The sequence below is a fragment of the Abramis brama genome (assembly GCF_963993115.1).
Source record: "Abramis brama genome assembly, chromosome: 4".
Taxonomy (NCBI): Eukaryota; Metazoa; Chordata; class Actinopteri; order Cypriniformes; family Leuciscidae; genus Abramis; species Abramis brama.
The window spans coordinates 40588901-40614093 of NC_139966.1; the positions used below are offsets into that span (position 1 = coordinate 40588901).

Genomic DNA, 25193 nt, shown 5'->3' on the forward strand with positions numbered 1-25193 from the left:
TTCTCTGCAACCACAGCATCAGCCTTCTCATTTATTCTGACAGCACACTGATACGCTTGCTAATGGCCTTTGCTCTGGCTCAGACAAACCCAATCCATTATTTGTGTATTGATTGACAAGGGCACTGAAAAGAAGGGCATTGTGTGGGTTTGGAAAGAAACAGGTTTAAAATGCTCTTCTGTTTATCAACACTTACAGTTTTCTTATACTTCTGCGTCGGAGCTACGCCGGAGCCTCTACGCTATAGAATACGCGTTGGTTTTCATTTATACTTCTGCGTCGTTGTCCGCGTTGACGCGCAATTACACATGCAGAGGAAGCATGTGAAACCCGAGGGAGGGGTTCTAGCAGACCAATCACAGCGCTTGCGTCCGCGTAGAATTGACGCGTTGTTACATTTTTGGAGAGGTGCACGTCAGGGTACGTAGTAAATTGGGCTTTAGGCTCAAATCATTGCATTCTGCATGTATGTGTTGCATTCTCATCGTTGCCACAAGGGGAGTAAATGGTCTCCAATGTTCAGTTTTCTGGTCAACAACTGTCAAGGCAGACTCAGAGTAAAGGTGCAGTCACATTTACCATAGTTCTGCAAATTTTCACAGGCAAGATCTAGTCATTTTACTAAGAATCCACATGATCAGTAGACTGGGTAAACCCAGCCCGATCTGCTGGCGATTTGATTTCGCCCTGCAGCTCAGGCTGGAAACCTGTACATTCTTCTATCCTGCTTCCGTTACAAATCTGCGGGGACCAATCACAAACTGGCTTATCCAACTGGCGCGCTATTGGCAGGTTTAATCCAATCCAATTCCTTTTGACCTCTCGACGATGCTCAATGGCTTCTTTAGTTTAGCAAACAAATCGCTGGAGTGGGTGTAATACCACTCACTTTCATGTTTTTTTTTGCACAAACTTTCGCTGCCATTGCTGCTTCTGCAAACCGCTGATCAATGCTACAAACCAACACGTTTGTTGACACGCTTCCTGCCTGGAGTTTTCGCTGCAAAGTGCGTCACCTGGATCGTTGGTCTGACTGGTGGAAGGACTATCCAATTGCGTACAGTCATTTGAACTATGCCCATTGATTTGTGCAGTAAATACAGAGCAGACTCCCCAGACTAATGTTCAATCTTAAAAAATTGAGCTTGGTCGGGTGATAGCCAGACATGATCAGGAGTTTCACTTGCAGATTTTGCAGCAGGTTCAAGCTGGCTCACCCGAATTCACTGCATTGACCAAGTGACTTCAGTGTGAGCTGTGCTTCATACATCACTACACAATATTGACAATAGACAACTGAATTATTTTTGCCTGCAAAAACGTACTTGATTATAACAGTTTGAAGATTATCTTGCTGGGTTAGTTCAAGTTAGTTAAACATTGACATGTTCATGGTACCTGAATCCGATTTCAGGACTCTGAGATGTTAACTTGTGCCTAAAACACAAGTAGATATAATATAGAAGTAGTGTCTTCCTAGAATATCCTGGAATTTCTAGTTTTTGCTGCCCGGGCAAATAAGATGGGAAGGGGGGGGGGGTGCGGATAGGACACGCAAGGGCAGACGGGCACTTTGATCACGGCTTTGGCTTCAGAAGCAAGTTTTATCTGTTTTATCTGGGTGGATGGATTATGGGGCCGAGGTTCTACAGATCAAACAAACTAGGGCTGACCATCACTGACATACAGAATATCAAAGGGAGAGAGAGGCGAGCAAAGCATGAAACTGTCTGAAGATGTGTGATTCTCTCGGGCTGTCTCTGCATAGTCCCAGTCTCCCACTGGACCTGGTGCTGCTGCAACAAAAGCAGAGGCTTAGATTGGCTTTCAAGTATTAACATGTAGGTAAATATAAAGTGCAAGCCGAACACATATCGAATTACTCCTCGGTCTCTCGTGGTTTTTATTTTTATGAGTTACCATGTCCTTGGGCATGATTCTCTGTGACTGGGAAGAAGTAATACTGTCTTTCTTTCTTTCTTTTTCTTTTTTCCTATGTGATGTTAGAAATAGGATTAGATGGATCCATTTTGAAATACTGATGCTTTCGATACATAATAGTATTAATACAAAAGTGGCTTTCGCACATACCAAAGCCGAGCCATTGAAAAACAGTTGCGACACTCCCATAGACTTCCATATGAACTGAGGAATGCTGAAGTAACGTGTGTCATGGGGAAACCAATAGTTCCAGCATTAAACCCCATTCATTTCAGTGTTTCTCAAGCACACTCGCTGGTAAGTTGATGAAATTACTGCATGTTTTGACATTTTAATGCATTAGTTGACCAGTAGTGGTATTTTATGTAGTGTGTTGATAATAGAAGTTTAACTCTAATTGCAGTTAGATAACATGAGAAACACTTCAATAGTCACTATAAACAGATGCTATTTGTTATGTTTATAACAGTCTTTCTGCAGTCTTTCTCTCCCTGTAGGAGGTCAAATGTGTTTCTTTGAAGACTGCCCATTCAAGGAATAACTTATCTAGCCCCTCACTAGATATATTGTATAATAAAGTTTCGTTGAATGCAGTTGGTCACCTTTTTAAAAAAAAAAACAAACAGTTTTGAACGTCTTTCTTGGGATAAATTCAGTATTTGCTTGAGTTCATTAATATTCACTTGTGTATGCTTATGGGACTATCATAAAATAACACTAGGATGTGAGTAATAAACATTGTTTTAAAAAGTCTAAACTAAAAATCTAGTGTTTGATAATGTCAATATATTCAAATGCAAAACCTAAAAAAAAAATGACGTTATTATGACCGGCAATCCTCTTTTTAGCAACTACTGTAGATAAGAGCTATATATGTGTATATTTATTAAAGAGCCATACAGGCATCTAGAGGTTAAACCGTGGAATCATTTGTGACCTTGTATCACAAAATCAGTCACAAGTCGCACGGGTATATTTGTGGCAATAGCCAACAATACATTGTACGGGTCAAAATGATTGATTTTTCTTTTATGCCAAAAATCATTAGGATATTAAGTAAAGATCATGTTCCATGAGGATATTTTGTACATTTCCTTGCTTAAATATATAAAACATTTATTTTTGTGAGTGAATGCAGCACTATCGCAAACATAAATGGACAAATTTAAAGGCGATTTTCTCAATGTTTCGATTTTTTTGCAGATTTTCAAATGGTTGTATCTTGGTCAAATATTGTGCTATCCTAACAGACCATACATCAATGGAAAGCTTATTTATTCAGCTTTCAGATGATATGAATATTTGCCACTAGATGCCTCTGATTTGCCTCTTTGCATTGGAATTTTTAAAAACGTTTACACTATTATAACCTTTAATACCACACTAACTGTAATATAAATAATCAGCATTTTAGAAAAAGGATCATTAAAGGATCATAAATATTGCACAATATTATTTAGTAGCCTACCAAACAATCTCCTCAAAATAATAAATAAATATTATTGAGTTAATATTTAGTAAATTTATTTAATTGATAAAAAGTTACACTTAAGATGTTCGGTCAGTGCCACTTTTGACCGGTAAGGAGTATGAGTGTGACCCAAGTAAGGAATACCTGAGGGTTAAACTCAAGAAAAACGTATTAATGTTGTCTCTTTATCACGCCCCAGGATACAGTGCTACTCTAAATGTCGTCAGCGTAGTAATCAATGCAAATTATGCATTATGCAGTTAATATTTAGAAATTGCTGCAAATAGTGATGCTGACTATCCTACTTAAACCCATTCAAACAGCATGGATTTGTCTGGAACTATATCGAGAGCTCCATGAACCATGTGTCCGCGTGGCGGCAAGATCAAAGCGTGCCACAACTCTGTTTTTCAAAGGCTCAGGCACATACAAAAAAAATATTCCTTTATGCTACTGAGCACTTGAGCAGTGATGTGATTCCAAGACTAACAGTGGGCATGAAGACACTGAAGCTCTTCTATGTGATTTGCCCCTGGCCAAATACAGAAATATAATACAAAATGTGTATTGTAAACCGTGATGCTGTTCTGAATGAGTTTGGCTCATGCGCTGATAATCATTTTCATTATTATTTCATCTTCATCTCATCTTAAAGGAGTATTCTGGGTTCAACAGCAACTGGGCTCTATCGACAGCATTTGTGGCATAACCACAGAAAATTATTTGCCAGGTCAAGTTTAAAAAAAGCTAAATTACAGAACTGTAAAAATTAGAAAAGCACAGCGTTAACAACTTATACTATATAGTCTTAGACACTTTTTTATATTCTATTTTGTACAGTTTTGCACAAAACAATAACACAAGGGACTCAAAATAGCTACATTATCATTTAAAACTATTTGGTCAGTGCGATTTTATTTTTTATTTTTTATTTTTTATTTTTTCAATGTTTTTTGAAAAAAAAAAAAATCTCTTTTTCACTCCAAGCATGCATTTTTTAAAATAAAAAATACAGTAAAAACAGTAATATTGTGAAATAATTTTACAATTTAAAATAACTGTTTTCTATTTGAATATATTTTTAAAAATTGCATTATTTATTCCTGTGATGGCAAAGCTGAATTTTCAGCATCATTACTCCAGTCTTTATAAAGTACTTGTGAACACCGTGATGCATTGTTTTCAGGATTCATTGATGAATAGAAAATTCTAAACGACAGCATTTATTTTACATATAATTCTTTTTTAAAAATCACATTAATTTTTAATTCATTATTTAATTAAAAAATATATTTTTTAAAATAAAAATTATTACATTTATTACACATTATTATAGATATTTAAATGTTTGTAAAATATTTATAATTTTGTGATGTTTGTTTTATCATTTTACCATGTTTTACATTTACATTAAAAAAATGTAAATTATTAATGATATTATATATAATATGTAGTTGTTAATTAATGATCATTTGCAGTTCTTTTACAGTTCTTTTCATTCGAAAATAATATGTAATATAAATAATATAAGCAAATATGCCTTAGGATGTTCACAGATGTTATTGGACTTTTTTCTCCATAGGTTTTGCTGGCCACTTGCTTTGGCCATGCAAATGTTCTCTGAGGTGTTTTCATAAGAAAACGTAGCTTTCAGAAAGTACAGTGCAGTCAGAGATCGCTTTGTTCTGGTATTGGAGCTCAGCTGCTGCGGGTGCCATGAGTGTGTTTGTAGGTTCGCACATTTTAAGAGCTTTGCCAGATCTTACTGTCAATCTCTTCACCTCCGTTCGCTCATGTTTGAAGAAAGAACCATAGAAAGGTGAAGCAATAAAAATATGCTGATAATAAACGAAATGGAGCTTCAGTGCTTGGGAATGCAGAATTAACAGGAAGCTAAAAATGAAAATCAAATTAATTTAATCCAAGCCTACACTTAACTGTGATAACCCTAGATAATTACAGAATGCATAATGCATCGCTTTTAGTTATTATTCACGTTGCTGATGTCCAAGTTTCTGTGCCGGTTTGAGATTTCCACATCCTCTGAGATTTATAGCAGCCGTTGCTGGTATTTTTCACACTTCTGCTTACAAAGGAAATTTGGCTTTTGCTTCATAAGGCTTGATGTGTTATTGTTTTTGTATTGATTATGGCAGGATGGAGTATTTTTAAATACAAAAATCTATTTTCTTTCAGCTCATGGCAATTCTCATTTGCAGGCAATAGACCAGGCGAACATTACAAAAGAATCCTCCTATGCACTTTTAAAGATTCATAATTAATTTCCTGTCAGGTTGCCACACACTTTACTCAGCTATTTGCAGACTAGATGTGTCAGTTACAAGAACACTACGATCTTGAAATTCAGTTCTCACACAAAAGCCCTATTCAGACGGTAATTGTTTCTCATGCGGACGTCTGTTAAAAAAAAAAATAAATAATAGCTTGGCACCTCATTTCAGATGGAGATTCATTCACAGTGGAGGAGCGAGTTTAGTGATCCCACGAACCCGGGAACGCGCTGCTCACATGGTCACTTCATTGGAATAATAATAATCATAATAATAATGTAATAAAGTAAGAAATGTAGCTAATTGATATCATTTTAGCTCAAAATGTATTGATTTTGTCTTGTAAACTCAGAGATGTGAATTTTGACGGCAATTAAATTACCACTCGACCTTGGTGTTTATCAAAAAACAGTAGGTAACGGACGGAAAAACACTTACTGGGGCTAGTCAATGATTTTATTGCTGTCCGAATCCAGAACGTCAGTGTTGAAAAATACCTTACAACCCCATGAGAAACAATTACTGTCCGAATAGGTCCAGCTACACAGGAGTTAATTCTTGACAACATGTCAACACACAACACGGAGGATGTGCCTGTTTGCACTGATTTGCGGGGAAAAGAGCTGAAGAATTGTGTGGAGAGATGTGGGCAGCACTGAGCTGAGACTTTGATGGTTTGTTGGGTATTTTTCCCTAATTGACTTCACTTCCCACTGCTTCACCCTCCATTTGCACTGTTTAGTCTCACAGTTGCAGTGGCTATTGCTCATTTCTCTCGTTGCTCTTCTCTTTAGACAGTGCATACACCTGGCAACTGGACTGATTTCAAACAAGTTTTAAAATTTATTGTAGCATCTGTGACTTTTTTTGCAGACTATTGTATACCATCGCTTATTTATACAAAATGTAGCATACCACGTTCTGGTGTCTTGGTATCAATAATGATTGAATGTAAATAATTCACTCATTAATCACACTTTTACAGTTAATGCATTATTTTGCTTATTAAGGAAATAAAACTACAGTTTTGGGTTTGGCAGTTTATTTGGATGACACGTGTAATTAAATGATCTTCTCAATAATGTTTATACAAAAATATTAAGGTGATATTTCATACCTGTTACGTTTCAAAGATAACTAGACTGAAATACAAACTTCACTTCATGGCTTGACAAAGCCTTGTCTAAAAATTTTAAATAGTTGGAAGGTCTGGATGGATGAATAGATAGTTGGAAGGTATAGCTTATTAAGGTGATAATTCATGTATGGATGGATGGATAGATAGTAAATATTTGGAAGGGATGGATGGATGGATGGAAAATATTTGGAAGGGATGGATGGGTGGATGGATAGATAGTTGGTAGGTATAGATTATTAAGGTGATAATTCATGGATGGATGGATGGATGGATGGATGGATGGATGGATGGAAAATATTTGGAAGGGATGGATGGGTGGATGGATAGATAGTTGGAAGGTATAGATTATTAAGGTGATAATTCATGGATGGATGGATGGATAGTAAATATGTGGAAGGTCTGGAAGGTCTGGATGGATGGATGGATGGATGGATGGATGGATAGTAAATATGTGGAAGGTCTGGATGGATGGATGGATGGATGGATAGTAAATGGAAGGTCTGGATGGATGGATGGATGGATAGTAAATATGTGGAAGGTATGGATGGATGGATGGATAGTAAATATGTGGAAGGTCTGGATGGATGGATGGATAGTAAATATGTGGAAGGTCTGGATGGATGGATGGATGGATGGATGGATGGATGGATAGTAAATATGTGGAAGGTCTGGATGGATGGATAGTAAATATGTGGAAGGTCTGGATGGATGGATGGATGGATGGATGGATGGATAGTAAATATGTGGAAGGTCTGGATGGATGGATGGATGGATGGATGGATAGTACATATTTGGAAGGGATGGATAGATGGATGGATAGATAGTTGGAAGGTATAGCTTATTAAGGTGATAATTCATGGATGGATGGATGGATAGATAGTAAATATTTGGAAGGGATGGATGGATGGATGGATGGATGGAAAATATTTGGAAGGGATGGATGGGTGGATGGATAGATAGTTGGAAGGTATAGATTATTAAGGTGATAATTCATGGATGGATGGATGGATGGATAGTAAATATGTGGAAGGTCTGGATGGATGGATGGATGGATGGATAGTAAATATGTGGAAGGTCTGGATGGATGGATGGATGGATAGTAAATATGTGGAAGGTCTGGATGGATGGATGGATGGATGGATAGTAAATATGTGGAAGGTCTGGATGGATGGATGGATGGATAGTAAATATGTGGAAGGTCTGGATGGATGGATGGATGGATGGATAGTAAATATGTGGAAGCACTGGATGGATGGATGGATGGATGGATGGATGGATAGTTCATATTTGGAAGGGATGGATGGGTGGATGGATAGATAGTTGGAAGGTATAGATTATTAAGGTGATAATTCATGGTTGGATGGCTGGATGGATAGATAGTAAATATTTGGAAGGTCTGGATGGATTGATATTAAATAGTTGGAAGTGATAGACAGACAGACAGACAGACAGACAGACAGACAGACAGACAGACAGACAGATAGATAGATAGATAGATAGATAGATAGATAGATAGATAGATAGATAGATAGATAGATAGATAGATAGATAGATAGATAGATAGATAGAATGGTTATGTCAAATTTGGTAAATGCATTTAAAAAGATATTAATTAATCTTATTTTTTCTCTCTTTTATGCATCACATCAAAAATTGTCAAAAATGCTGATATGTGCTGAAAAGCTGAGTATTTTCATCCGGGTCAGGTACAAAAATCACATAGTGTGTGCAAGGCTTTAAAAGATCATAGGTAATCTTTATTTTTAATATGGTTTGCAACACATTAAAAAAAGCTGAATGATGTTAAGACTCTTTATTGACATTGAAACTAAAGAATGCTAATCTGTGATCATGATACACGAGCAACAGATAAACAACAGGAATGCCAAGCCAACGCTTTACTGGAGCAGTTCAGTGAAAGCTAAAAGCATTGTAAATCTTCACAGAACTGAGGTTAGCCAAGAGCAACGTCCGTTAGCAACAGTGGGCTTTCAATCATCCATTTAGAATGAGAAATGCGGTCAGCATGTGTCCGCGGTCTTAGCCAAGATTAGCTAATAGTCGGTAAGCAAAGCGGCAAGCGAGAGCCAGTTTTCCTACGGCTGTGCTAATGGCATTATTTCCAGATACACAAGCTAATCAATCCGCTAAAGAATTTGGCCAAGCTATCAACCACAATTAAGATACGACAAACTCCATCCGGTGTGTGCTGATGCATTTTGTAAATATAGTTTGAGCCATACGTTTTGAAAGTCACTTTGAGTTGAAATTAGCAGGCCCAACGTGCTCATCAGCACACCACGGAGATCAAGTCAGAGAGGATTAAAGCTTGTGTGTTAATGGAGCACGAGGTATTTTTAACCACTAAATGCTAATCTCTAATGCTGGGTTTCTGATACGTGACTAGCTGAGATCTGATTCATGCTGCATGTTCAAGGCTGTTACGGCTAGCTGAAGAAAGCTTGTATGCGATTTTATTATTACTGTTCACAGGTTTTATAAATGGCTAGTCCTTGAGTTTCAAGTGCAGTGTAGAGTGCATATTTGTAGTTGTGCCTGATAAATTGTAAGCAAGTAGCATTATTGCTTATAGTCAGGCTTAGTGATTCGAAACCAGTAACCTTAAAGGGAAAGTTTTGCACACAATTAAAGTCAATGAGGTCCAATGTCGTTTTGGACTCTATTGACTTTTATGATAACATTCTTCAAAATATCTTCATTTGAGTTTCTGCAGAAGAAGTCATACAGATTTGGAATGGTATGAGGTTGAGTAAATTACAGAATTATAATTTTCGGATGAACTGCACCTTTAAACTTTGGCGACTCCCGCAACTGTTTGACACTCCATGATTTATTTATTGACACATTTTGTGATTATATTTATTAATCTTATGATATTGTACGTTCATATATACAGAATGTGCGACTATAGATGTTTCACCCACATTATTGATTAAGATTTTTTATATTACAAAAAATGTAGTAAGCTTACTTTTTCTGATATTTTCGCCACATAGCATACTCAGATTACTGTTGCTGCTAGCTAAATTGCCAAATAATGTCATTGTGTGTCATCATGCACTGCTTTCACAGGTACACGTACAAGCACACAATCTCACACAGTGAACAAAGGTGACACACTTTTCCTGGAGCTCATTTCATTTTTCACAATTTGTGTCTGTACTATGAACCCACGCCTATCTCTTTTTCTATTTACTGTTGCTGTTCGCACTCATTTTCCACACAATAGTTAAACATAGTTAGTGCTGAAACAAGCCCTTATCTGGGTCCCAAGGGTGTCATCAATACTGTCGCTGATTTCTCTGTATCTCTTTATTGGTTTTCCAGGTAAGCATCCCACTGTCCAAACGCCAACTAAAAGCAATAACATCTGCTCCCTGTGGAGCCTACAAGGTACATGAACCATGCAGAGGGTTTAATGGCATCAAACATTCACACTTCCCCTCAAGGAACAGCAGTGGGTTTCTAAGAGCTGTCTCTTTAAGATAAACTTCTGAGAAAACCCACCAACAAGCATATTACGGTGGTCACAGATTCAGTTATCGTGGGCCGAGGTGAGGAACATAACACCATTCATATGATTATGTCTTTCATCTACCTGTTTATATGCTCTTGAATTTAATTGACATTTAATATTGTATTTGGTATAAAATCTATTGACAATTCAGTCTAAAAGGTCTTCATTATGTAATGTATACCATGTGAAATAAGGATGATTAGAGACTTAGTAAATGCAATTGGTTAAGTTAAACTCAAACGAAACACCTGGGCGGATTGAGTGAAACCTGAGTGGATTCTGACTAACTAAAACTCTGATTGGCCATTGCTTTTTACGTGCTCAACAAACATGCCTGTGATTGGCTACAATGCTCGTTGCAAACGACAAAAGCAAAAGCACGTTGTAAATAGAAACCTTTAGCACTCTTCACAAAGCGCTCACACAAATACGCACAAGAGCATTTGAAACCAGCGCCTATCAGTGGGTACCAGATTGACCCGGTACTCGGTACTGCAGAAAGACTGGTACGTTACATTTTTTTAAATTAAGTGTCGACTTGGTATCGAAGTACTGGTACTTTTGGCAACACTAATTTAGAGTAGATTAGATTAGCTTCAAAGCTAACAGACAATGACTAAAAGCATCTAGTTTTGATTTCATTGGATCTTTAAAGTCGCAATGAAACAGAAGTAGTGACAGATCTTCCATATTGTTACATACATATATGTATAACAGATTATCGGGAAAAAAAGTAAGTCGGGGACTCTAAAGGCACACTATGCAAGATTTGTACCTTAATATAACAGCTTTGAAATCATTTCGATGGTAAACAAACTCGTAGTAGGGCGAATGATCCTGATAGCAAAGCGGGGGGGCCAGCAATGCAAGTTTGAGAGGTGGCGCCCCGATAAATCATGAGAGAATCACGACTTGCTTTACAGCACGATATCACATACATCAACAACATATGAAGCAGTCTCTATGGAAGACACTAGCACGCATTCGTTGGCAGAGTCAACGAAGAAAACGAAGAAAGTGCGGTCGGAAGAGTGCAGAGGCGGCTCTGCGTGAGTGGTAACAGTAACGTTACTCCACAGCGACTCTAGGGGTCGCTGTTTGAGGAAAAACAAAAACTGCATAGTGTGCCTTTAATGCATCAGCTGTTGATTGGATGTTTAGATGTGGGCGTTGCACTCAAAAGTGGAGGCAGATGAACGTGTGTTTAAGTAGACTAAATGACTGAAGAAGTCCTGCATACGTCATCAGAGAAAAGTCTTTAGTTTTTACCAGGTCCAGTTATGATATTTAGACATCTTAGATTGACAGTCAAACATATCATCATAGATGTCAGTTGCAGACCGAGTCTTGTGGTTTAGATCAAACAGATGTTCCCTGTCCTCAGTCAAGTCAGCTGCTCACACTTAACTCCAAAGAGGCACTTTTAATAATAGCATCCTCCTAATTATAGCTGTCAAGCATGTTCTGCATGCACCATGTTATAAAGATGGGGATTGCACCAGTAATGCACCACAAATGGATTTCAGCAAAAAGAGCAATAATAAGTATTTCTGGCTTCAGATGCAGATTGTTAATCATGATATATGCAAAAACAAAAACTAAGCGAACAATACACACCTTACACTTAAAATTTGAACTGCTAACATGTTAAGTGTTGTTTTCTTCGATCATGTTTTATTTAGGGAAAGAAGTGAGTCAGGACTGCGATTGTTGCCCCTTCAAAAAGAAAACAGGTGTATGACACCCCTATTTATTGCTCTTTAACCTGTTCATGGTGATTTTTAGCTTGAGTGGGTGTAACAAATACATGCTGTATTTCATATAGTGTATCCAATTTTAGGATTTTAATATAATTCCATGTCTTTCAGCATAACAAATATGAGGGGAAAAAAAGCACCTTCACTTTCTTATCACTCCCTCTAGTGTGAGATTTGTCTGCTCTCAGATATGATTCATACATAAACTAAATAAAGATTACATTTTCCAGGAAATCATTAAATAAGACCTCTTTATGTTGATATAATGCTGAAACCATTAGACAATTAAAAATGAGATGAAAAAATAGCTGTAATTAATTGTTAAAATTTTAAGTGTAAAGTCGGTCTAATAATTAGTGGTCACGTTTTTGTTTAGCACGCAAGGAGACCGTATTTCATGATTATTTTTATTTTACAAAAATTACATATATTGACATTAATTATTGATTTAAAGTTTTATTTTATCTATCTTTTTTTTCTTTCATATAAGGAAATTTAAATGTCTCATGATATGATAGTATCAATACCATGGTTTTTTGACGTATACCATGGTACTGAGAGATTACCACATATATGTACCATGGTATTTACATGGGACTCCAAACAACGGTGAATGCGGAGAAGAGTAAAGCATCAGTTGCATTAGATCACAGCAGATAGCTGGATGTATGGAGCGAGTAGATAGACAGATAGTGGAGTGGGTGTTTTATTGGAGGCCGAGAGTGAACTGAATGAGTCAGTCATTGAGTATGAAGTACAGTCAGTTATCAGCTCTCCATTCACAAGCTGCCCTGTGCTGCCCTGTTTCCGTTAGTGCCTCTGTGGAGCTCATAACCCTCAGCCGTTCACGGTCACTATCTATGCACATGTCGATATGTTATGTAATTTCATAATTGCTCTCAGGACAGGAGTGACATATCTATCATCATATCTCCGACAAGTCTTTCAGTCTGATTTTAGCCTACTACTGTGGAGCATGTGACATTAAAGATGGTATGGTATGCTATGGTATTCTGAAGAGTTGTGACGCACTATGCTTAAATATGTTTTTATTCTTATTTGCACAGACGCGTTTCGGCGCGTGCCTTCCTCAGTGTGCAACAAAGTAACAATGTAGTCAATCTTATATGCCCACACCCATTACCACACCCATATTACCACAAGCCAATAATATTAAAGTGGTATCAAGTCAATAATGTCACATATTTCAAACAGTCCATTAAGACAACGATTGTTATATATAAAAAAATTTGAACATGCAATACACATTTGTGTGTCCCATTTATAAGAAACAACTTAGTGACAAATCTTCATTCATCCCATTCGGGATCCATGTGTTTAAATTAAAAATATACCAAGCCTCTCGTTGCAGGAGGCGGCTCTAAACCCATGAACTTGAGCATATTTGCGTCATGTCCCGCAGTGTTAAAATGCCTTGCGACTGATGATTTGTCATCGTTCTTCCTAATCGCGCATTTGTGCTCAAAAATTCGGGTTTTTAACTGTCGCTTGGTTTTCCCCACATAAAGCAGCCCACAAGGGCACGTCAGTAAATATACAGTGAAAGTGGATAAACGTGATTCTGCCCTTTACTTTGTATGTCCTACCTGTTTTTGGATGTGTAAATGCATTTTCTGTGAGCATAAAATTACATGCTAAACAGTTCAAATACTTGAAATTGCCGTGTGGAATTTTAAAAGGGAAAGGCGACTGGGTAGGTGCCGGGATCCTGAAAAGTGTGACCTATGTCCGGGTCACTGCTTAAAATGTGCCAGTGACGATGCACAATGTTCTTTACGCTATTTGAAATCTGACCATAAGTAGATACAAATGTAACTGCGTTGTTAGAGCTATTCTGATTGATACGTTTGGTCATCAAATCAGCACGTTGGATACTACGCGCGCGCTCTAGACAATCACGCACCAAGTTATCTGTATAACCCCTGTCAAGAAATCTTTGACATAGTTCCGGAGGAAAACGGGAAGATAGGTCGCTATCTCAGACTGAGTACCGAAGCGAACTGAAATTGAGCGGAAGTACGAGGTAACAGTGAGGTAACAGTGAAAAGATGCCCCGTGTCTTCTTAGAATGGAGCCCAAAGGTAACATGTACAGAGAAAAGAGAGAAGGCGCCAAGACAGAACCTTGAGGAAGGCCACAGGTTAGATGCGCAACAAAAGAGGAGAAATTGCCAAACTTGACTAAGAATTTTCGATCAGAGAGATAAGACTGGAACCACTTAAGGACGGTACCTTTTAGCCCCACATAAGACTCTAGTCTAGATATCAAGGTAGAGTGGTCAACAGTGTCAAAAGCTGCTGATAGATCTAAGAGCACGAGAACCACGGAGTCACCAGTGTCCGTGGATAGATAGATGTCATTTAAAACTCTCAGGAGGGCAGATTCAGTACTGTGAGCAGACTTGAAAACAAATTGAAATGTTTCAGGAATACCATTGCAATAAAAAAATACATAAAAAAAATTCCAACACCTTCGAGATAAAAGGTAACACAGAAATAGGATGAAAGTTGTTTAGAACAGCAGGATCTAGTGAAGGATCTCTAATGCTTTTATTTGATCAGAAATACAGTGAGAACAGTAATATTGTGAAATATTACAACAATTTAAAATAAGTGTATATATTTGAATATATTTTAAAAGCAATGTATTACAATGTCACATGATCCTTCAGAAATCATTCTCGCGCTGATTTGCTGCTCAAGAAACATTTATTCTTATTATTATCAATGTGGTGGAAAACATTTGTGCTGCTTAATATTTTTGTGGAAACTGTGATTTCTATAAGACTGGATTAGCCGGGGTAAAACATTTTTTTTTTTACATTTTTTTTTTTGTAAGTGTTTGTGACAGTTTCATGCAGTGTATTTATCATTTAAATAATAACGGCTGGTCAAATAACACGCTTTTTGCGCTGTACCAGGACATTCACACCGCAGGTCTTCACAGTTGTGATTTTATGGTTCTTAATTGTCAATGAGGTGCTGTCTGAATTTAACAGATTACAGTCTGTGACCCACTAGGGCCACCAGCACTGACTGTGTTCTTTCGAGGCGGTGAGAAGTAAACAGTGACAACATTAGTTTCTCATTACCCACATACATGCTGTTCTGAGGAGACTTTCACTGGATCAATGAGCCATTACAAATCCAAATAGGCTTTTTATCGCAAACCGCTAATCCTAGTTTCCATTTCATAAAGGATGTTTAGACAGTCCTGTGAAACATTCAGCCAGATATCACCTGTATATGAAGCAAAAAGGTTAAAAAAATAATAAAAATTATATATATATACTAAATTATACTAAATGGCTTTATAGCTCTTTCAGGTTTTCTCAATTCAATCAATCAATCCTTTCTTACCCAAGGCATCAAGAGCAAACAGTCATTTTTCACCCCATGTGAACCATCAAGAAGTGAATCACAGCTTCACCAGCAATTAGAGGAATAGTTCATTTACTTAGCCCTCATATCATTCCAAACATGTACTTACTTTCTTCTATCGAACATAAAAGCATCCAAAATCTTCCCATCTGCCTTCTTAAATCTTATTTGCACTTTCAAATTCAAACTTTGCACCATAGGCGATTCTAGACCTACTTAGGCTTCAGTCCTTAAAAAATCTGATTATGTAATCTATTTCACGTTTGCTGAAAACAGCGGCTGCAGTAAGATTACTTGAGGTTATTCCCCTCTGAACGTGCAACCAAATACACCACCATTACTAATAAACATCTACTGACAAACAACATTTTTAATTGGCTCATTAAAAAAGTGTCAGTCGAGCAAGACTTAGACTTGCAACTCACACTTTAAGCAAGAAATAATGCCCTGAACCACAACATTTCGAATGAGCCACAGGCTTAAAATTTAAAGCATTAAATCCTAGAAGACATGCAAGAACCAGTAGCGTTTTGGCATTAATGACACACCATACTGATAATGTTACATACATTCAAATATTATTAATTAAAAAAAAAATTATATAATTACATTTTTATAAAAAAAATATCTTTTTTATTATATATATATATATATATATATATATATATATATATATATATATATATATATATAATATAACACATTATCTAATTTATTAATATAAACATTGTTATTATTATTATATCATACCATTTTTTAAATATATATCAAATGAATAATATTATAATAATATTATTAGTCATAATAATAATATTGTTGTATATTTTTTATATTTTGACTATTATTATTATTGTTAATATACTGTTTCATATAAAATATATTCATATAATACTACTATTATTGTTATTAATCATAATAATAATTGTATTTTTTATGTTATATATTTGCATATGACACAATATGAGATTTGAGAACTAATAAAGGGAAGGATTTTTAGCAAATAATGAATTCATGTTTGGACTGTTTTAGTCATCACATGACTTCAGAAAAAAACATTTTTTATGGTACTTTAATAGTGCTTTTGAACATTTTTGGAGCTCATTGGCCCTTAAACACTGTATTTCGTCAATGCATGAAAAAGGAGCAGCCTGGACATTTTCTCAGAAGAGAAAAAAAATCATATAGGTCTGGAATGGCATAAGGATGCGTACATGATGACAGAATTGTTCTATATAAAAAGCTACAGGAAGTAAAATGGAGGGTAGCAGGAACATCGTGTGTCATTTTGCTCTGACATCTACACACAGGCCTCCTATGACAGTAATTTTTCCACAACTGTGAATTAGTTTCAAAACTCACCTGAAGTCCCTGAGGCAAGGCACAGAAATAGTCAACCCCTGTCTTTCTACCTTTGGTGAAAAAAATGAAATGTATACAGAGCGCTCGACATATTCTCCAGTGGTGCATCCCTTCTTTCCAACAGCAAAACCCAATAGACAGAGAGCATAGATAGGCCGTCAGGCACACACACATTCAGCAAGGGCGGTCGGTCAGTCACTCCTGAAAATACATCAAACTAAATGGAACCCTGGAGCATTTAAACTTCCAAATACTGAGAGAGCCTGTCAAGAATACAGATGAACAGGAAAAGAGTGAAAAACACAAACCCAAAATATTAGCATGCAGGGTGATATATGTTCTTAATGCTGACTCTACTCATGCAAACCTTTGAAGCCAAAGCCTCAGATAAAAGCAATGTGTGCAGATGCACTTCACACAACTTGAGCTCTCTCATCTGCTCATCTCGTATATTACTCCCTATTAAATGCCCGTTTTCAGAGCACAACACAACCAAACCCAACTCTCGGAGGCCATTAAACAACATGAAACTACTACATCTTTGCTGTAAAACATCTATGAAAAATATTAAGGACGTTTAGCATTGGTCAGCTGGGGGAAAATAAACTGACTAAGCCTATCCGCAGTTGTTTTTCCCTTCACAGAAGAAAAAAAGACATCCAGCGCTTGAGCTCATTTTCTCATCATGCTCATCTGTTTAATTTAAGGATAACAAAGTGGTACGCATGATTTATTTATATATATATAATCTCGTCCACTGTGGATTCATCGAATGGGTAGTGGGTCAGATTTATGAAGAGCTTTTCTGCAAGCATTTGAGGGATGCACCAAAAAGACCACTCAGTAGTGATTAGACGGATGGCAGTGTAAACTAAGGGTTCATTACGCAGTATTTTTGATTAACAATGCTTGAAATCTTTGAGGAATCGTACATCCACAGAATGACATCGGAAGTATGTTTGTCTTATTTTAATGAAGAGAATCATACATCCATAGATAAATAAATAATTTTTTTTTAATAAATTAGGTATATCTAAAACATATACCATGAGTAGCAAATGTCTGAGAACAAATTTGGGGTTTATATGGGGTTTATAAATTATATGTACTGTATAAAAGATCATAATAAGGTCCAAAGAGACTTATGAGATTTAAAAATATATGTACACTACTGTTAAAAAGTTTGGAGTATAGATTTTGTATGTTTTTGAAATAAGTCTCTTATGCTTAGCAAAACTGCATTTATTTGATCAAAAATACAGTAAACCGTAACATTGTGAAATATTATTACAATTTTAAATACCCATTTTTTATATTTTAAAATGTCATATATTTCTGTGATGGCAAAGCTGAATTTTCAGCATCATTAATTGCATGTTCCAACAGAAATTGCTGATTTGATGCTTGAAAATTAATTATTATCAATAAACAGATGTGCTGCTTAATATTTTTGTGGAAACGGTGATAAAAAAAAATAAATAAAAAAAAATCAGGATTGTTTGATGAATAGAAAGTTCAAAAGAACAGCATTTATTTGAAATAGAAATCTTTTGTAATATTATAAATGTCTTTTTTGATAATTGAATGCCTATTTGCTGAATAAAAGTATTAATTAAAAGTATAAACTTAAGTGTTAAGGCCTGGTTTCACAGACAGGGCTTAGATTAAGCCAGGATTAGGCCTTAGTTCAATTAGGACATTTAAGTAGGCTAGCTTTAATAATCATGCCTTAGAAAAAATATATTACTAGTGTGCATCTTGAGACAAAACGATGGCTTATTTTAAGATACAGGATGTAACTGCAAGTTGCTTTCGTCTGTGAAACCGGGGGTAAAAGTATAAAGTTACAGACCCCAAACTTTTGTATGGTGCAGTGCCTGAAGTACCATGTATTATTTTTATATTACATGGTGCCTAACAAACTTACTAAACATATTAGAAAATGCCAGCTGCAAATATTAGAACATATGCCAATTGAATATATGTTTGTACACTTTCACATATTGTATTTTTGTAACTTCCAGCCTTGCTGGCTCCTCGTACATCAGTAGGCATTGGGAAACCTCCAAATGATGTGCAGTCACACTCACTCACCTGCTGCCAGCTGCATCCATCCGCAGATCTTATACACAGTGGCTGTGCTGCAGAAGAAGAAGAGAGCGAAGCAGCCAATGCAGGAGAGGACCAGCACCATGGACATCCCAATGAAGAAAGACGCCGCTTTGAAGGCGCTAGACGGGATGGAGCCAAACTCTGTGAAGCTCCCCTGGCAAGTCAGGTCCCGGGACATTCCGCTCCCTATGCAGTAGTGAAAGAGGCCGAAGTAGCCGGCCTGTGGCGTGTCCATGCCGTCCCCGATCCAGTAGGGCTGAACGAAACATACCACGTTGACGATGGCGAAGAGGATGGTGAAGATGGCCCACAGGACTCCGATGGCACGAGAGTTCCTGACGTAGTTGGTCTGGTAGATCTTGGCTGCCTCCGTGGCTGGGAGCATCGCTGCAGGTGTCCCTGGGATCATAGATGCACTGTAAAACAAGTAATAAAAACTCAGTGAGTGTTTTAGCGCAATTTTCTGACGTCATGGGATCACAACACTAAGAGATAGTAAATCTTTTTATGTTTTTTTTTTTTTTTTTTTGTGCGTTCCCGAGATTAGACCTTCCTTAACATAATGCCGAAAACCCGAAGTCTCTAGGTGGTCTGGTTGAGGAGGAGATAGAAGTGCAAGATTGGTGCGCACAGACAGAACAGAAATCATGAGTTAACAATCGCAATTTTGTCCGGTGGAAAATTGCGCTAAAAATGTAACGCAAAATCAACAAATAGCCAGCAAGCCTCTGTATTGTATTCCACGGTAAAATTACTGTATATATGACTGCAGCATACTGTATAATAACTTACAGTATATTTATACTAGTTCTTGCTTTTGCTTGCTTATAATTGATTACGGTAGTTTTTATATTCACATACACAACGTATTATAACTAACTACAATCTGTTACACGCTTAAAAAAAGAATGAAATATAAAGGCTTGTATGCAAAAAATATTTCACACAGTGATATTCAATTATGACAACACTCAGAAGTCTGTTTAAAAACTTTTATTAAAATTGAATTCATTAAACTGTAAAAACAGACTCTCCAGACTTGGCGGGGCCAATGCAGATCCCAGATGTTTGCTGCCTATAGAGAACAAAACACAAAAATGTAGTTGCACTACAGCTTGACAGACATCAATGTGATAAACAGCTTTCATTTCATTTACAGTATATGGAACCACAATACATTCAACCATGAGATGTGCCAAAACGTAATGCCTTTAAATGAGAATGAAACTATGTGAGGGTGAGTACATTTTTGGGTGTACTGTCCCTTTAAATTAAATTCTAAGATCCTGATCTCCTCGATCCATGTTCAAAAACTAAAGCTCATTTTATGAATTTGAATGCGTTCTTCAATAGCTGAACATTGTATTGAAGAATATTGTATATGAACAATAGTACTTACCTCTGTATTAAGCGAAAGAGCGATACTCATCAGCACGCTGCAATGACGAACAACTGTACATGCACGCTGAAAGAGATGAAAAACATATTCAACACTGCATAGGCCTACACAGAGATGTTCGTTTCACAATGCATCCACTTTCTGAATTTCCTGCTTGATACAATTAATGTAAAAATGCTCCTGATTACATTTAAATGTAATGCTTGTATTTCCCATTAAAAGCAAATAAAATATTGAAATGAGACTTTTGTTTTAACTACACTAACTAATCTTTCCAGACAGAATCAGTACTTAAAAGTCTTACCTAACTCTAATAATGCTGCCAGTCATAATTGGTGAATTCCTTGATGAATTCCGGACACATGTGGATTCAGGGCCCTGTTTTTACGTTGCACTATCCTGCCACTGTTATGGCTCCGCTGAAATGGTTACGATACATATGTGTACGAACAGCAGTTTTGAAGTTACACGGACACTGCAAAAATCCACAAGAGAATCTATAGTTTGCAAGATTCCTGTGTCTGGAATAGACTCTACAGAGTACTGACACACTTTGCAAGAGAAAGGCATTTCTAATCTTAACTTGCATCGCCAGCTTCTCTGCATAAGCAATTTTAACTTTAGATACAGTACTTACCCATCCAAATATGGTGACTTCACCAAGGATTTTTACCTGTAAGACAAAGAGAAACATGGATCAGTTAAAACATATAAAAAGATTACAAAATAATTCCAATATATAAAATCAAAATAAATAATTAGAAAAGAAAACAAATTTCAAAGAACAGAAAAGACAAGCTAGCAACTTAAAAACCAAAAAAGTTAACATAATTTTTGTAAATGAAATAATTGCTCATATTAATTATTCAATCTGTTTATTTCATTTATTACTTGTAAAAAAGGTGGCTAGCATGAGCATTTTAAGAATTATATGTGTTTTATAATTGATTTCATGTCTTTCATGTCCATGATCTTTGAGTTCAATAGAATTAGAATATTACATACATTTACACAAAAAGTTTCACAAACTGAGATTTGTGTCATGAAAGGGGTATTTTTTTAAGCAACATTTCATATTTGATGTGATCTAAAAACAAGAAAGGTTTAAACGTTTTAATTGATTTATAGGGCTAATTAAAAATCTGATCTTTAAAATTCCGATTTGTGCTGTGCAAAGAAAAGCTATTCATGCATTTCCAAATTGGTTTGGCTTGAGTAGCCTATGGGTGCTTCTCAATACACACATTGATGCTTCCTTATTTCCTCACTCCTCCGTCCTCCAGCCCGTGACCCGATGTAATGACAAACTGGGTCCTCCCTCGAAACTGGGTGTCTATCAGCTATGATTAATAGATCATACAAACGATATTAATTTAAAATATGCATAGCTTACTATATAGTGCATAATGAAACAAACTGAGAGTAATTTGTTTTACTTGATAAAATGTTAATTAATAAAAAAAACACAATAATAATAGCCTATTAAGTGAATGATTGAACATCATTACATTGTTCTTTTATAACTGAAATATTTGGGCATTTAACACTTAATTTAACACATTAAAGATGACTGTGAACACACACAGTAGGTGCAAATGCGTGTATACAAGCTTTCAGGCCAATCGGTATCTGTATGCTATGCTAATGCATATGCTAACTAATATAGATATTAATGGTCATTTTAAAGTGATTCAAACTGGATTTATCATCATAACATGATTTTGTAGGAATTGTAATCAGACACTAAAGAGAGTAGGCCTACCTATTAAAATTAATTTGAGATTGCTTTGGGGTCCTAACAGAGACCTGATTTCGAGGGAGAACCTGATTTGTCACAAATAAGAAATGAGAAGCACCAAAAGTGACAGAAACAGGGATTATAATGGCCATTTTCGTGAATATCAAACGAATATCATACAGTCTACAACTAAATTAACCGTTGGCTTGAAGGAGTGAATGAAAACGAGTGCGCAAAATCGAACCCTGTGAACATCACCTTCTGCCGAGACGCGGGAATTCATTCGGTGCAACTTTCACTGCCTGTGTATTCACTTTAAGTGTACATCGGTTGTACTCACGTTATAAATGTATAATATGACTGAAAACACTTTGGTTGTCCCTTCAAGTCGTGCATAACATAAGTGTAATAGGTCGATTACGAACATAGCCTTGTAGTCGTAGGCGCGTAGATCGCGACAGGCCACGCGCACACGATGTACACCCAAATGTTCAGAAACAAGAACATTTCGATTACTTTGTTCTAAACTTGAAATTATTAACTAACATTAACAGCAAACCTTGTGATAACTAGTATTTGGCTAACTGGCTAGAATGTTTGCGTTACAAAGCTACCTTTATATCAAACTCACCACCGATTATTTAAAGTGGTCATCGGATGCCCATTTTCCACAAGTTGGTATGATTCTTTAGGGTGTTCATGTAAAATTTGTAATATACTTTGGTTAAAATTCCTCAGTGGTTGAGTAAAACAACACCCTTTTTACCTCTTCAAAACAGCTTTGTTCACAGCGACCCGTTTCGGTGCATGTCTCTTTAAATGATAATGAGCAACTGCCGTGGGGCGTGTCGAATGGCTGAGGGCAGAAATATGCTAATGCGACACAGTCCGTCAGTGGTCATGGGCGGAGCATGAGCATTATGACATCATATTGCTCAGAAAATCCAAACGCTTGATTATTGAGAGTGTTTAGACTTTTTGATGATTAAAAAAAAAGGAGTGAATGGATTTTTTTTCATTGTATGGTGGTTGTGTCCACACACTGCAAATACACATTTATATGCAAACACCATATCTTCACATTTGGGGGAAAATATTTAGAAATACACATCTTTAAGATATTGGATAAAATTTTACATCTCACCTGGCTGGTTCTTGCTGGTAGTGCCCAATCCTCAAAGGCTCAGGATGAATTGGAAAATTCGAGTACCAGCTGATTAGATGATTGGTTGCCAGGTGTTGTATATCCCATGCGATTCTGCTCTTTATGTAATTAAGTGTATAAATAGAAAGCAAAATAATAATAAAACAAAACTCCCTCATGGGAATTGATTTTATCTATTTTTACCTAGCCTATATTTTTGATCATTGGATGGGACTACATCTCCAACCCACAAAATTGTAGGCTATAACTTTATGAAATTAGTTGGGTTTGTGACTAAATCTGGCAACCATAAAGACACGCAATTAATCAACACGCACACAAAATATTTCACTTTTTTTAAACTATTCAGTACTTTATGGATTCAAACTGGAGTAGGTTCACCCTGTATTTATTCTGGATTCAGTTCTGAGGCTGAATTCTGGTCCGATATGGATTGAATCTAGATTTAGGTTTTATCTGGATTCAGTTTGGATTTAGGCCTAGATTGGATTGAGTCTGGATTAAGGTCTTGTCTACATTCAGTCCGGATTTAGGTTTTAGATCCTTTCTGGATTTAGACTGGGTTCAGTTCCTATCTGGATTGAGACTGGGTCCAGTTACTATCTGGATTCAGTCCAGATTTAGGTTCTATCTGGATTCAATTTGGATTTAGATCCACTGTGGTTTCGAACTGCACTCAGATCCTTTACAGATTTAGTCTGCATGGATTTAGCTCCAATCTGGATTGAGTCCAGATTTGGTTCCTTTATGGATTCACAGATTCTATCTGGATTGAGACTGGATTCAGATCCTGCCTGGATTGCATCTGGATTCTGGAATGAATGAATGGAATGAAAATTCTGGAATGAATCCAGATTCAGGTCATTTTTGGATTCAATCCGGACTCAGTCCTCTTTAGACGTTGCTTGGGGTGCCACCTAAACTCAAGTACAGACAGAACAGCTCACAGATGTCGCGACAGACTAAGCAGTTTTGGTGCCAGATGCCACAGTGATTCGTTCAGCGTGGATGTGGCAGTCTGTCCGTGACTCCAATTATGTTCTTTTCCAGCTCTCCTCTCATTCAGTCTCTATGCATCTGCATCATTCAGCCAAAATATCTCATTAAGGTGAATAATCACACTTGGGACGGCAAAAAAATAATGACTAAACTCATATTAAGACACAGCTCATATGAAGAAGACGCATTCCAGTGCATCAGAGATATTATTCCCAACGCAAATGTCAGTATGAATACTTAATGATGACCCGAATAAATTAATAATACTTAGATGGTTTGTGAACAATCAAACAATCAAGAGATAGAAGACATTTATATACTAAAATATGTATTTATACAAACAATCATCTACCTTACACAGTCCAAATCGCTGTTTCCATGAGGCTATTACAAGATATGAAGCGGATTTCCGTGATAAATCTTCCTGTGCTGTTGCGTTTAAGAGAAATAACGGATGTTCAGATGACGACAAATAGACACTGCATCATATTTTGCGTGTCCATTCTTTTCAGATTTACACGCACAGGCAGTTGCAATACGCAAATTTCGCGTTCCTCTCGGTTACTGGCTTAACGGCGTACCACTGCTCCATCCGATTTAATCCTGAGCGCACATCTCAAAGCAATAAAACACATTACAGCTGACCACAGTGATGTCGCGTGAGTGAATAAACGCTGGGATGAAATTCATGCCGAGCGTGTAGATCTCAATGAGACGCGCTCGCTGGGATGATGGAGGTGGCTCGAGCGAGCAGCGCAGATTTCTTCTGGCACACCCGAATATTCCAATAGATTCTGCGTCTGTCTGTCACTCTCCCGTCCGCATAGCAGATAGAGAGAAGAGAAGCTGGCGATAAATTCTCCAAAATTATGTCTGCCCTTTTT

General features: G+C 36.8%; 1 protein-coding gene across 3 annotated transcripts in view; it reads right to left on the reverse strand.

The window, feature by feature from the left end:
* lhfpl3 (LHFPL tetraspan subfamily member 3) overlaps positions 1–24834 on the reverse strand; it is a 48092-nt gene extending 23258 nt beyond the window's left edge. Inside the window, exons 1-3 of one of the 3 annotated variants that reach the window (XM_084112379.1) lie at positions 23290–23384; positions 21045–21080; positions 18991–19424 (exon numbers count right to left, since the gene is read on the reverse strand). In XM_084112379.1, coding sequence (XP_083968505.1) covers positions 18991–19417 — 427 coding nt within the window. In that variant the 5' untranslated portion in view covers positions 19418–19424; positions 21045–21080; positions 23290–23384. Of the gene's footprint in view, positions 1–18990; positions 19425–21044; positions 21081–23289; positions 23385–24661 lie in introns of those variants that run through there. The other 2 variants (XM_084112378.1, XM_084112380.1) reach the window with 2 other exon arrangements.
* Positions 24835–25193: the final 359 nt, after the last annotated feature.